This window comes from Eumetopias jubatus, unplaced genomic scaffold (assembly GCF_037043125.1).
Source record: "Eumetopias jubatus isolate StellerSeaLion01/CBP00866 unplaced genomic scaffold, mEumJub1_p1.0 scaffold_17, whole genome shotgun sequence".
Classification (NCBI taxonomy): Eukaryota; Metazoa; Chordata; class Mammalia; order Carnivora; family Otariidae; genus Eumetopias; species Eumetopias jubatus.
Genome location: NW_028274823.1, coordinates 14,214,905 through 14,229,592, shown reverse-complemented (window position 1 = coordinate 14,229,592; position 14,688 = coordinate 14,214,905). Strand labels below are relative to the sequence as shown.

General features: G+C 36.6%; 1 protein-coding gene across 1 annotated transcript in view; it reads right to left on the bottom strand.

Annotated features, from left to right (window-relative positions):
- Positions 1–14,688, bottom strand: part of PDZD8 (PDZ domain containing 8) — an 81,191-nt gene that overhangs the window by 9,368 nt on the left and 57,135 nt on the right. Inside the window, exon 4 of the mRNA XM_028121843.2 lies at positions 2,582–2,744. Within this exon, the coding sequence (XP_027977644.1) occupies positions 2,582–2,744 (163 nt within the window). The remainder of the gene's footprint in view (positions 1–2,581; positions 2,745–14,688) is intronic.

Below are 14,688 nucleotides of genomic sequence, written 5' to 3'. Positions count from 1 at the left end.
ACAACCACCTCAGTGGTTCCAACCGTCTTTTTCTTTGGTTGGTCTCCCCTCTTCTTCACACTATTCCTACATCCCTAACTACTTCTGGAGATCAGCACCTGGATGTTCCCTCGACGTAACAAATTCAGCTAAGTTAAAACCCCTCTCTGATCTTCTCATTCTCCTGTCCTCACTATGTGAATTAACTTGCCACCCTCCCAATTAATCCAATCTGCACCCCAGAGACAGCTGACCCCCTAGATCCCAGGAGCTCTCAGTTCTGTCAGAGTTCTAGGCCTTTTCCTCCCTTGTTCAGATCCACCTGGTCACTGGCTTCAGTTCCAAGAATCCACAGCTCCGTGCTGTGACCCCTCAGGTCTTCCCTGTTTTAATCACCAAACATACTGCTCCCCAATTTTCCTAAAGCTTTGGCTCAAAAACCTTTAGTGTACAAACTCATCACACTGGAATCCAGAGCTTTCTAATGTGGCTCTCTCCATGATTCATCCAGCCTGCTCTTTCCCTCTAACCACACTATGTTTCAACAAAATTGTAGTCTGACCTACACACAAATGAAAAATAAGTCCATCTACTGAGCAGGAAAACTTCAACTCAATCTAAACTCATTCCTTGTGACTTAACACCTGGCCTCATCTCTTTCCCAACCCCCAGGAGCTCTGGGGAGACAACCGCTATTCTTCTAAGGACTAGCTGGCCAAATCTGGATTCCTTTTCTTTTGCAATGTTACAAATACACACAAAACTAGAGGAAACAGAAGAAAAATGAACTCCATCATTGAGCTTCCAATATAATAAGCGCTTTGCCAATCTTATTTCAACTACCACCAATCCCATTACTAAATATTTAAAAATTACATACCCATATAAACGAATTACAGGTATAAAAAATAAGTATTATACCTGTCCCGTATCTCAGTACTTCGTTTTTATAAATGTTAGCTATAAAGGGGTGACCTTTTTCCACTCTGCACACATTTATATTGCTTTATTTTTGAGAAGAGATATTTTCGAGAATATTTACTGCATGTGTAACTGAAAACAAAAACCTTTCCATAAAAGGACATAAAAAAGAAAAAAAAATACCCTGTAGGTAAACCCAGAACAAAGGTATGTGTGGATATAAAAAATTTATACTGAATTCTAGTTTTTGGCTGAGGGGGAGTAACTGCTATGTTTGTTAAACAATTACGTAACAGAGGAGGTCTGTTTCATGGCTCTGCCATCCTTAGTTCCTACAAAGAGCCGCAGCATCTGGGGGCTTGTGAGAAACGCAGAACCTTGGGCCGTTGTCCAGGTCTGCTCTGAAGCAGAATCCCTATTTTAACACCATGTCTGGGTGACTGGAATAGTCAGAAGGTTTGAGAAGCACTGTTTATGACCTATCAAAGGGATTTCCATGTGAAAATATGGACTTAGTTGGGCTTCCAGGTGTGCAACTAAATGATTTTCATTATTTTACTGTCATGGCTCTGAATCAAAGCTTTAACATGTAACAAAGGAAAACGCCTTGCTTTGAGGGGCGCCTGGGTGGCTCAGTCAGTTAAGCGTCTGCCTTCGGCTCAGGTCATGATCCCAGAGTCCTGGGATCGAGTCCCACGTCCGATTCCCTGCTCAGCAGGGAGTCTGCTTTTCTCTCTCTTTCTCTCTCTCTCCCCTTCCCTCTACCCTTCCACCCCTGCTCATTCTCTCTCTCAAATAAATAAAAATAAAATCTTGGAAAAAAAAAGAAAAGAAAACTCCTTGCTTTGGGGACTGATCTACCTTGTTGTTTATTATCTTAGCTGTGAAAGAATATACCACATTGTCTTTGGAAGCTCAGCTGTGACCAAACATGAGTTCAAGAAATTTCTTGACAAGCCTAGAATGGGGGGACGGGGCAGGTACTACAAAGGTCTGAAAAGGTTTGGACTTTTTCCCCACTGGTGTGTACAGGGAGTCCTACTGCCTATTCATAAACATCCAAGCAAATAATCTGCCTATCAACAGAATTTATGTGGTTATCAGTCCAACTGATAGGAAGGCATACAGGTGACACGTTCTTCCACTAGCAATAGTGATTTGGGCTGTACTCTAACGACTGCATATTAACAAATGGCTAGCCAATCAGGGACAATACACAGCCATCAATATGGGGCCACAGGACAGTTCAAGTGTGCCCTCTTGGACAAGAAATATTAGTCTGTCTCCTGTTCATTATCTAGTCCGAAGTGATGGGGGTCATAGTGCTAATACTGTCAATTTTAGGCCCAGAGGAGTTAGGTGGTTATACAGAAGGAACTGTTGGCCTGCCCTTTCTTTCATATTCATTAAACACTAGAGGAGTAGAAGATGGGATGGAAAGGAAAATTAAGAGTTTACCGAAGAGTGGTCTAAAAATGAAGTATTTTACAGATTATACATAAGGATAAAAATGGCATATGTGTTGTAAATTAAAGCTTCCTTCAGATTTTTATTTTTAATAAAGTTATTCTCTTTCCATTGTAAAAGTAACGTGCTCAGAGAAAGAATGAAGATAGGGAAAACTCCCACATTTGATGATTTCTCTATAAATGTGATGTGTGTTGCATATTAGCATAATTACCTCCAATAGCAATCAGTCGGTCTCCCCGCTGAAGATCTGCAAGTGCAGCAGGCGAGTTTGGGGCCACCGTCTCAATTATGACATGCCCAGCATACCCGTCAGTTGACTGGACAAGACGAAGTGTAAGTCCGACACTTTGTAAATTCCCCTTTATTAATTCAACCTTTGATAAAGAGGAAAAAATGAAAACAATCAATGGGTTCATGGTAGGGGAGTGAGAAAACATTAGCCCACTGAGAACACTGTAGCTGATGCTGTCTTTTGTACCATGGTGACTATTTTTACAGACAAGTAAAACAGGAGGAGATTTTTATTGTGACAATGTTAACACGTGCTCAGACTGCACATATGGGGTTCAAAAACATTAAACATACTTTCTTATCTTCAGTATGTCTTAAGATCCATTCTCACTGTAGAATATTTGCAAATAGAAAGGCAAAATGAAAACACTCCTAATCATACCATCCAGAACTGTTGTATACTTTCTAATATACATATTTTAACACAAAATTAAGATTCGATTGTGAATATAATTCTGAATCTTGCTTTTTTGAAATATAATGGGAAATATCTTGTATGTTATTAGATGTGCTTTGGAACCTCTTTTTTATGATATATTGTTAAATTATCTTTTGGGGAGGAAGTAAAAGAGTTTACATTTGTTTTATTAACAGGTATCTTATTAATGAGATAGCCTTTTCTAACTCATCAAGATCATTTTGTTTTCTAAACAAGCGTCACCTAATTTATCAAAATATGTGTCCCAGATTCACATCATCTGTGAACTAAAAAGGCAATGCAACATGTTATGTCCTCATTTAAATTACTGATTAAAAAAACCAGATTGAATGCTACATCCTTCTAGACGACAAGAATTCAATCTGTGTTTATTGAGTTAAATAAATTACAAATCAGTCTAATTGTATTATCATTCAGCCCATGTTTCTTAGTTCTGGTCTTCAAGAGATCTCATGAGGGACTCTGCCAAATAACTTGCTAATATCCTAATATATCACTGTCTGTATTGCTTTAATAAATAAACCCTACTTTTAAAAGCCAGAAATTTAATTCTCCTACCTAATGGTGTTGGCTGGTAAAAGAGACCTAACTGGAAATTGTTTTTTAATATGGATGTTACTAGATTTTGTAAAGGTGCTTTTAGATTAAGAAAAATCTTAATCACATTATGCTCAAGAAATGGGAGAGGTAGTCAAGTTTTTGCTTATCTAAAGGTTTACACACAAACAAAAAACCCTTCCAAAAAACGTATGTATTTAAACCTCCAAAAAAACTGAACAATTCTTGCCTTATGATACAGTAAATAATCACCTTATAATGTTAATAGTGGTTTTCACTTTAAAAAAGCCCTTAAGAATACATTCTTTCAAATCCACAAACATAAATAGATTCTTAATATATACAGAGTGCCAAAACTAAAACTTATAATGTAACATTTTCTAATATGAGAAAGTTAATAGTACCAAATGGGCAAAAAACTAAATTGTATGAGTCTGAGAACTGTAAATTTTAAAAACACTGTGAATGTGTTTTTTGTGATTTACTCTTTGTTCTTAACATGGAATAGAGGTTGGGTGGATGGGGTTGAGAAGGGAACTGAGGCTACTACAGGTTTTGTGTAACTGACTTAACTTATTTTCTATATACCAATCATACTATTCCCTTTCCTTTTCTTACCTCAAATGATTCTTGAAGTAAACATTCCAGATGGAAAAGGATAAGGTTTTCAGGAGGAAAAATAAGGGTAGATGATACATTACTGCCTGCCCCCCTTTTTACTACTGGTTAATAGTAAATGCTATTGATTTCATACTTACACAGGGAACCAAACTTAAGACACTATTTCTTCTGCCTCTTTTCTTGTTAAGATTGTTTTGTTTCCTTCTAAACTCACAGTGCTGACGTGTCTAATTTTGGGATTATAGGTACAGCCTTCTCTGAAACAGAAACTTAAAAATTTAAGTTCTGACAGCAAAACTTTACAAGTATAAAAACACCTCATAATTAAAAACCTGACAAAACATTTAAAAATGAGTATCACACAAAAATTTTTAATGTGAAATTTATGATAAAGTTTACAAGACTATCCAAATGATACCATGACTTCTGGAACAAAACTGACATCTCCATTGGGATGAAACTATTTTTAAAACAAGAATAGCCAAAAATAAAAAATTCTCCTCCATACACAGGTATTTTTTAAAATTATACATACGACTATTGGATATTCCATGCAACTATAAAACATATGCCAAAATACAACTCTTTAAATGAGGTGAAAATAAAAGAGAAATCCTAAATATTTTTAATGTATCTGCATGTGGCATGTACCCCCCTGAAATATGGGACACCTTATTACCTGGGAGGTTTTGGTTTTGAAATTTTTATTATGGAAAATTTAAAATATATACAAAAATAGAGGAGAGGTAAAATGAACCCTGTGGTAGGTTATAAAATATGGTCACAAATTACTATCCTCGTATGCAAGTCCCTCTGTAATTATTCCCTTACCCAACCTGCCATTAGAGGTGTAACTTGTTTCTCCACCCTTCTCAGCAACCAATATAACCAAAAAAAAAATAAGCAAAGACAAGACAATCTGATCATTATCATCCCTGACATAAGTGACATTTAAAGAACATGATACCTAATTATGACAAATACACATTCAAGTGCACATTTCACCAGAATGTGCTAGGTCATAAAATAAGTGTCAATAAATTTAAAAGACTGAAATTCAAGATATGTTCTCTGAATGGAATTAAATTAGAAATCAACTAACAATAAGATAACTAGGAAAACCCCCAAATATTTGGAAAGTAAAAACAATATGTTTCTACATAATTCATGGCCAAAGAATGAATCAAGAAAAATTTAAAAAACATTCTGAATGGAATGATGAAAATACAAATTATTAAAATCTGTAGGGCGCCTGGGTGGCTCAGTTGGTTAAGCGACTGCCTTCGGCTCAGGTCATAATCCTGGAGTCCCGGGATCGAGTCCCACATCGGGCTCCCTGCTTGACGGGGAGTCTGCTTCTCCCTCTGACCCTCTTCCCTCTCGTGCTCTCTATCTCTCATTCTCTCTCTCTCAAATAAATAAATAAAAAATCTTTAAAAAAAATAAAATAAAATCTGTAGGATGCAACTAAAGCTGTGTTTACTAGGAACTGATAGCTTTCAGTGCTTATACTAGGGGCAAAAAATACAAAATTAGTGAAATTAGTTCCTATATCAAATCAGAAATCTCAAAATAGAAGGAAAGAATAAAGAGCAGAAATCAATGAAATATAAAAACAATTCAATCATGAGAGCTGATTAATGAAATAATAAAAGTGATAAGCCTCTAGGCCAGACTCATGAAGAAAAAAAGACAAGACACATTCCCAAAATCAAATAAAAGGGACCATCACTACAAAATCTACAAACATTAAGAGAATTAGGCCATATTTTGGACAATTTTATGCCAATACATTTGACAACTTAGATGCACTGGAAAAATTTCCTCAAAAGATACAAATGACAAAACCCCCAGAAGACAGAAATTTTGGATACATATCTACTATTTATATCAAATCCATAACCCCTTCATCCCCACCCCCACCCCCCAAACTCCGGGTCTAGACTGCTTCGTTGGTGAATTCTCAAGGAAGAAACAATACCAATCTTATCTGGAATCTTCCCAAATCATGTGTTAAGGCCAATGCTATCCCCTAATTCTAAAACCCAGACAAACACAAAACAAGAAAGCAGAACTACAGACTAATATTTCTAGTGTTCACAGAAGCAAAATTTCCTAAAAAAATTTTTAGGGAATTTAACCCAGCAATATATAAAAAGGATAATAATCAAAAACAACTGGAGTTGATTTCCAGGAATTTAAGTTTGATTTAAGCAGCCAAGAATCAATCAATATAATTTACCATATTAAGAAAACAAAAACAAAACAAAAAAAGAAAAAAACCCCTAACATCCATTCATGATAAAAATCCCGAACAAACTTAAAAATACAAGGGGACTCTTAAACCTGATTATGGGCGTCTACAAAATTCTACAGGTAACATGATAGTCAATGTTTTCTACCTAAGATCAGGAACAAAGAAGGATTTCTGCTTTTACCATTTCAATTCAGTATTATACTGGAGGGTACAGCAGGGTAATAACACAAGAAAAGGGGAAGGCATAGAGATTGGAAAGAGAAGAGAAAAACGGTCTTTATTTACATATAACATGATCTGATACATGAGTAATCCTATGAAATCTACAAAACAACTATTAATAAGTGAAATTAGGTCACAGACTACAAATTCACTTACAATAGCATAAAAATATTTAGGGTTAAATTTAATGAAAGATGTGCAAGATCTGTATGCTGAAAACTATAAAGCACTGCAAAGGAAAATTAAAGAAGACCAAAATAAATGGATAATGATACCATGTTCACAGACTGAAAAACTCATTACTGTTAACAGATGCCAATTCTTCCCAAATTTATCTACAGATTCGAACAGAAATCTCTGCAGGCCTTTGGAGAGGCAAAGTCAAAGAGAGGTAAAGGACCTGGAATACCCAAACACATCCTTAAATAGAACAAGGATAGAAGACTTAGACTCTCTGATTTCAAGGCTTACTATATACAGCACACACAACACAGATAAATCTCAAAGACATGTGGAGTGAAAGGAGTCAAACACAAAAGACCATATGCTCTATGATTCAATTTGTATGAAATTCTAGAAAAGGCAGAATTAGAGTGACAGAAAACAGATTAATAGGACTGGGGGTTGGAGACTGCAGACTGAGGGCATACAGTAGCACAAATAAAAGTTCCCAGGTGATGGAAATATTCTGTATCTTGATTGGGGTGAAGGTTACATGATTGCATACAATTACCAAAATTCACCAACTGTATACTTAGTGAATTTATTGCATTTAAATGATGCCTTAATAAGGCTATTAAAAATAAAGCAGAAACAAAACCCCCAATATACCATCTTTGTCTTAAGATACTTAAATATAGATTACTGATAATTCATTCAGATAGCCCTTAGTTTTCCAATTTACTTAATTTAATAAAAACAACCTGGGATGAATTTAGATGTTCCTTAAGTCAATCAGGAAGGACAGCAACATTTAGATAGTTTTTCCATTTAGCGTATGTCAATGAAATGCATCCTGACTCTTATGTACAGATAACTGGAAATACTACACTGTAGATACAGGATTAAACCAGATATAATTGTAAGAAGAACAAACTGTGTCTGAAAAAGAAACAAAAACACCTGAAAATGTAACCCAAGTTTTAATGTTATGTACTGTTAAATCACCAAAAGAATATGAATAAACTTTTAATTTTTGTCAAATACCTGCATGTGGTTAAAAAAAATCAAATACATAAAATAACTTACACTAAAAAGCAGCAGTCCTCTTTTTCTAAGCCCCACTCCCACACCACAGCAACTACCTAGTTTTTCGGGATTTCCTTTTCTTCCTCTAGGGAATACATTACTATCTCCTGATGTATCGAATTTGAGACAATCTGCTGACTTCCTACTATTACAGACAAGGATGTAGCCCCATCTTCCTTTCCCTAAATACAGTAGAATTCATCACTATTTTTAGTTCCTCTACATAAACTCTTTATAATTTTAATTAATACACTTATCCTTCTATTTCTTATTTCATCTTTCTTGATATTAGGACTTCCATCTTTCCCTTCACCTCTCCTCTTTACCTGCTACCTTCTAAACTCTGTCAAAGTTGGTAACTATTACCTTTCTAACTATAATTAAGCTATCAAGTTTGATTCTAAAAGCTAAAGACCAGCAGTGTTTATTTATAATTACTGCAACCATATAAACATTATTTATTGTAAAGCTGAGCATTATTACAGTTTCTGTTTTGTAGAGCCTTTTGTTTTCCTTGGGAGTTTTTTTCTTTCAACAACATAGCTTTCACTTTAAATGTAGAATTTATGTTAAGTACGGCTTCTGCAGTTAGCTCTTAAATTCATTTATCCATTTTTTTGCATATTATTTAGCACCCAGTCGAAGGGAAGCTTTTCTTTACCCACCCTTTGCCTCCTGCCGAAAAGAAGCCAGTTAATAAATGCAGAAGAAATTTTAAGATTAGAGAAATCACCTCCTGGCAAATACCACCCCCCCCAAAGGTAGAGGGACTGTTTTAGGTTTAAAAAAAAAAACAAAACAGGGGAGCCTGGGTGGCTCAGTTGGTTAAGCAACTGCCTTCGGCTCAGGTCATGATCCTGGAGTCCTGGGATCTAGTCCAGCATCGGGCTCCCTGCTCAGCAGGGAGTCTGCTCCTCCCTCTGACTCCCCCCTCTCGTGCTCTATCTATCTCATTCTCTCTCTCAAAATAAATAAATAAAATCTTTAAAAAACAAAAACAAAAACAAAAAAAACAAAACAAAACAGGACACAGAGACTAAAGAGATGTTACAACCAATGTTATATATGAATCTTGATCAGATACCAGCTTAGAAAGAAAAAAAGGCTACAAAAATATTTATGGGACATTGGGGGCATTTTAATATAGGACTATTAGGTAAAATTAGGGAATTATTAATTTTCTTATGTGTGATATTGGTTACTATGGTTATGTAAAATGCCCTATTTTTAGAAGATTCATACTGAAATATTTAGGGGTGAAGTATCTACATGTTGATGTTTATAATAATCCTTGACGATGACTTGAGGCAAATGTTAACCTCTCTGAATATCATTGGTAAAATGAGACATCTATCTCAAATGTGGAGCTCTGAAAAGGCTCAGTTGTTATTACTGTTATTAGCAAAACTCAGCACTACTAGTCAGAAATGGGAATGCAAAAGGAAATTTAAAAACCAGTCTGCTGCGAATGAACAAGGCAAACTATTATGACACAAACATCAATTCAGGGCATTAGAATATTTAAACTATCTTATATCGGGCAAACATTAGTTTTATAGGATCAAGACTGAGAGGCTAAGTTTATGATTGATTTAAAAAATAAATAAATAAAAACCTGTCTAATAAGAAAAGACTCTTTGGTGACTGGTGTCAACAGTTGGTAAAAGAATAGCTGCCAGTTCAAACGAATTAGAAGTACAATGGGCTCAAGCAGGGTCTTTACTTCCAAAGAGGTAGAAATTATACTAATGGTGGTAAATATCTACTTTTTCACAAAATTGTAAGTTTTCATTTCATTATAAAGTTTCCTCTATGCAGGAGATAAAGATGTATCAGATGAAAGTAAAAGGAAGGGGCCAAAAAGAACAGCAGGGCGAGAAAAAACTGTATTTCTTATGGACAAATAAAGTATGGTGAAGAAAAAATGAACATGGAACAATATTATATTGTCCTTTGGGGCTGAGCATGAAATCTTTTTTTGGGGGGGGAGGGGCAGAGGGGGAGAGAGAATCTTAAGCAGACTCCACACCCAGCATGCAGTCTGATGTGGGGCTCGATCTCACAACCTGAGATCATGACCTGAGCCAAAACCAAGAGTTGGACACTTAACTGACTGAGCCACCCAGATGCCCCCCGGTCATGATAGCCTTTACTAAAAAAAGAGAAAAGGGGAGGATGAAAGTGAAGGCAAAATGTCTGTGTAACAAATACAGGTATACATTAAGGTGGAAGGCTTGGGGTCAATTTCAATAATCATCAGGTAATAACTTTTCCTTTCTTATAAGAAGCCAACTGGATATTTTTAAGTTCATCCAAACTGGGTGATCCCCTACTGCAAAAGATAAGCTACAATTAAGGAAAAGTTAACCTCTATAAAATTTTTCCATCAAAATCTCTGTAGATATGCAAGTTTGCTTTCTATGTTTCTTCAAGGTAAACCTTCTTGTCCCAAGTGAAGATCAAAATAGGAAATAATAAATGGGGAGGTAATAAATGGGGTCACAAAACCTTCTTCCTTTGGAGCAGTCATCTGATTAACTTCATGGAATTTGCCTGGAAGTCTTAAGCCAAATCCTCCAAATCCAAATCTGTGGTGATGTAAACTATATAAACTCCATGATCCTGAGACTGTTCAGACCACAAGGATCCTACCTTCATCAGAGGATTGGAGGACTGGAAGCATCGTGGTCAACTGTTAGCATTGTTCTGGAGATTAATACAGATTTAGATTAATATGGGATTTAGATTAATATCTAAATGATATTCCAAGAGCAAAGCACAATGGGCCACAAGACATGTATGGATATGGTGTTATGGGAATTCCGGGGGAAGTGAAGACTGCCTCTGGATGAGGGGTCTGGGGCAGGCTTCACATAAAGAAATGGCATTTAGGTTCTATCTTAAAGCATGAGAACAATTTGACAACTAGTGTAGGGAGTTGGGGGCAGGGGGAGTGGGAAGTGGTAGGAGAGGTTATCATTCTAGCTCACAGTAACATTGCTAGAGCAAAGAGATGGAGACAAGAGTTCAGAGCACATGAGAAAATTAAAATCATCATGATGGTATTAGCTGAGATTTAATGGGAGAGAAAATTCTTACCCTGATTATAACAACACATTTTACTAGGAAAAAGCCGCAGCACTTCATAGAACATATCACAGAATCCTATTGTATTCTGATATCTAATAGAGAAAAAGTCCTACAATATATCATCTTGCAATAAATGTATATAGTTTGCAAACCTCTATTAATATCTATTTGTTATAAATATGTTCCTTAAACCTATATTTTGTGGCATGGCTGATATTTTATAAGAGAAAGAAGAAATTAGTAGGTTAGTACATATTAAACACTTACTACATGCTTAGTAAAACAGACACTAATGTTTGCCATGTTCTCCCCTGCTCTGGGTCTATCTCTGCAACTCTCTAATTCCCAGTATGGTTAAGGTGGGAACAGCCAGACTTATATAACACGGTCCCACTGCTCTGCCTCCTTACATGGTCCAGGGTACACACCTGACCCAAATTGGACCAATCAGAGTTCTTTTCTGGATGGTGGGAACTCATCAGATTCAGAGATTCCTTGAATGGGATAAACATAAGTCTAGCTGTAGGCATCTGTGTATCTTTTTATGAACTAGGAAACAAAGCCAGTCTGCAGAGTGAAGATTAAGGCATATAAACAGCCAGGAGCAGAGAGGAAAGAGAGGCCTGACAGTAGTTTAGTTTCTGGTTCCAGTTTGTTTCTAAGGCCTAGCTATACTCCTGCTAAAAGCTAAGCAGAGTCTAACCCACAAAACGACGAACAGTGGCCCTCGCATCTGCCTGTGGCATCCGTGCAACACCAAAAAAGTACCTCTTTCTTGCTTTAGCTAGTTTTGGTAGAAATCTGTTTCAAATAAGCTCTAACTTAACAGGTACTGTGTTAGAGACAGTCACAGACAATATCTCATTAAACTCAAAGTGTTATATTTATTCAACTAGAAAGCTACAAATACATCATAAAAGTTGGATGTAGTGTTTTCTGTGTGGCTTAGCCTGTGTCAACTCGCCTAAATTTTGTTAAAACCAAAAAGTAGATTTTAATGGAGTAGAAATATTTTATTTCTAGTATTTTCTGAATTACATACAAAAAAAAAGTTTATCAATTGCCAAGAACTGCTGACACATACTAACTAAAACAGCAATTATATGCGCTGAATCACAAGTCAATACATACAAGATTGCAGACAGCCTGCATTCAACTTTGCCAATAATGTCAGACACAGGTTAAAAAATTCTAGCTGTATGTGCATCTATCTTGGGGAGAGCAATTTAGTAAAAACACCGAGATAGCCTTTAAGAGCTCTCATACTCTGGCAGCCTTTTAGCCTGTCTTGGACCCAGCTGGGATGCTGTATTTTCACCTGAGGGTAAAACAACATATTGATTTTTTTAATCCCTTCCTAACATGCACAAATTTTATACAACGGATAAGAAAAGGATATATTTGAATAACACATCAATACAGCTCTTTTACAAACTGTTCTCTCCTATACAAGCTTTTAACATTGAGGGGGAAAAAAACAAACCCAGACGTGCAAGAAAAAGGATCACTAAGTGAAAGACCCTAAATTAGTATGACCAGGTATACTCTTGAGTATTTTTTCATCAAATACGTTTCTGAAAAAGACATCCTGAGAACTATTTCCCAGTTTTTTTAGTAGAGTAGCGGGGCAGGGATGGGAGAAATGGCACAACAATCTGTATACATATGTACACAACGCCAGTATATAATGGAACTTTTATCAGCAGGCTTTTAAGTGCAAATAACCATTCCCAGTCTTCCTGGTCCATGATGTAAACCAATACCTTTCCTACCAGAATTCTTATTATATTACAATTTAAAAACATGCTCATGATCTTCAGACACATTGGTGTATTCTATAACTCCTCTTCTCAAAATGAAGTGGTGTAACACTTTCAGAAAAATCAGTGTTGATCTAAGAAACACACATTTAACAAAACCTACAGCAAAACTACCAAGGAAGAAAGGTAATGGGAAGAAATGCACCAACTGACTCACTCACCCAAATGCTTAGGCACTTTGCCTAGAGGTTGAGCCGTGAACAAGAGAGATGAGCTTCCCTGCCCTCATGGAAGCAGACAGAATAGGTAGGTAGAACAAATAATTACAGTACTACACATGCCATTTAATAGGAGTCACCTAACTAACTAGAAAGCAAGGAAGGCATTCCTAAAAGAACAAATTTAATTTGACACTTGACAGATTAGTAGTTTATCAGGCCAGGTCAGGAGTGCAGGCAATATGTCTAACAATGAGAGCAGTAAGTTTGAAGGGAGGAGATAAAAGCTAGGCATATTTAAAAAATGAAGGAAGTTTAGTATTACAGCTCTTTGACAAGTTCAGTCTACATGAAGAGGGAGGGAATCTTGGTTCATTCAACTAAAAGTAAGAAGAGTATCAATTCCACCACCAATTTTATGCCCAAGATACTCAAAGTAACTATGGTATAAAGAAGCATTTGGATGTGCTAATTAATACTATAATGTGACTGCAAACTTGAATGTGAATAATATTTAATCCACACTGGTCCATTCAAGCCCCTTAAAAAAAATGCCCAGTTTCACAAATACTAGCGCAAAAGGGGAAGGGTTTTTTTTTCCCTTAAAGAAAAAAAAATCTAAAAAGTCAAATGTTTCAAAAAGATACATATGTTTGTAAACCATTAAGCACTTCTCCTTTTATAGGTCACTGATGTAGATTATCCAAATTTCCGAAGTTCAAGTACTCTAAACCTAAAAGCCAAGGCCGTAAAACACAAACCGAAGGAGTTTGAAAAACAGAATTCTCCCATGGATAAATTTTATTTACTTAACCAAAATGTGAATGCTGAGAAAGAGGCACTTCATAAATTGCTAAATGAAGACTGAGGCTCTAAAAATAAAATCATATAGTTGCTGTTTTCTCAGGGCAATCTGCCGTTGAGATGAGCAACTTGTGACTTAAGAGTGATTGCTCTGACAGACTCCCTAGTGGGTAGTTACCAAGGAAAATGCCTACATGTAATGGACAAAATGGTGAGAAGCACAGAAACAGGTCTGACTTGGGCGACACAAGTGTTAGCTCGAAGTTTCCGGGCAAGCTCAGCCTAGCGGTGTGGCTTGCCTGGCTGCAGGGACAGGATCCAAGGGCAAAGGTCTGCAGACTACTTCTTTCCCACCTACCTGGGCAGACTGAAACTTAATTCCCCTTTCCCCTTTCCTTCCCTTTCCTATGCAGGGGGTAAGGGCCCTGAGCCAGCCACCAAAGACCCAGGACAACAAGATTAAACAAGGAAGACAAACTATACCTAATTTGGTTCTTTCCAGATGGGCAGAGTGGATTACATCAGGGCAGTGATGGTCTGGAACAGTGGAAGGGCTTCCTACAGGAGCTTTCTGAGAAGCTTGTTGACAAGAGACAGCTAAGTGGCAGAATCTAGCTTTACAAGAGGTGGCCTTTGAAGAAGGAGCCATCTACATAGTTCTGTTCCCATCATTAAAACATTTTTTTGGAAGGGCATTCCCTACTCATTACAGTATTCAACTATTACTGTGTTGATTTGCAGTGGTTTTGTTGCCTACATTTTTTAAAAACTGAAAGCATACACTCTTTCAACTATCTGGTAAGTTTCTGC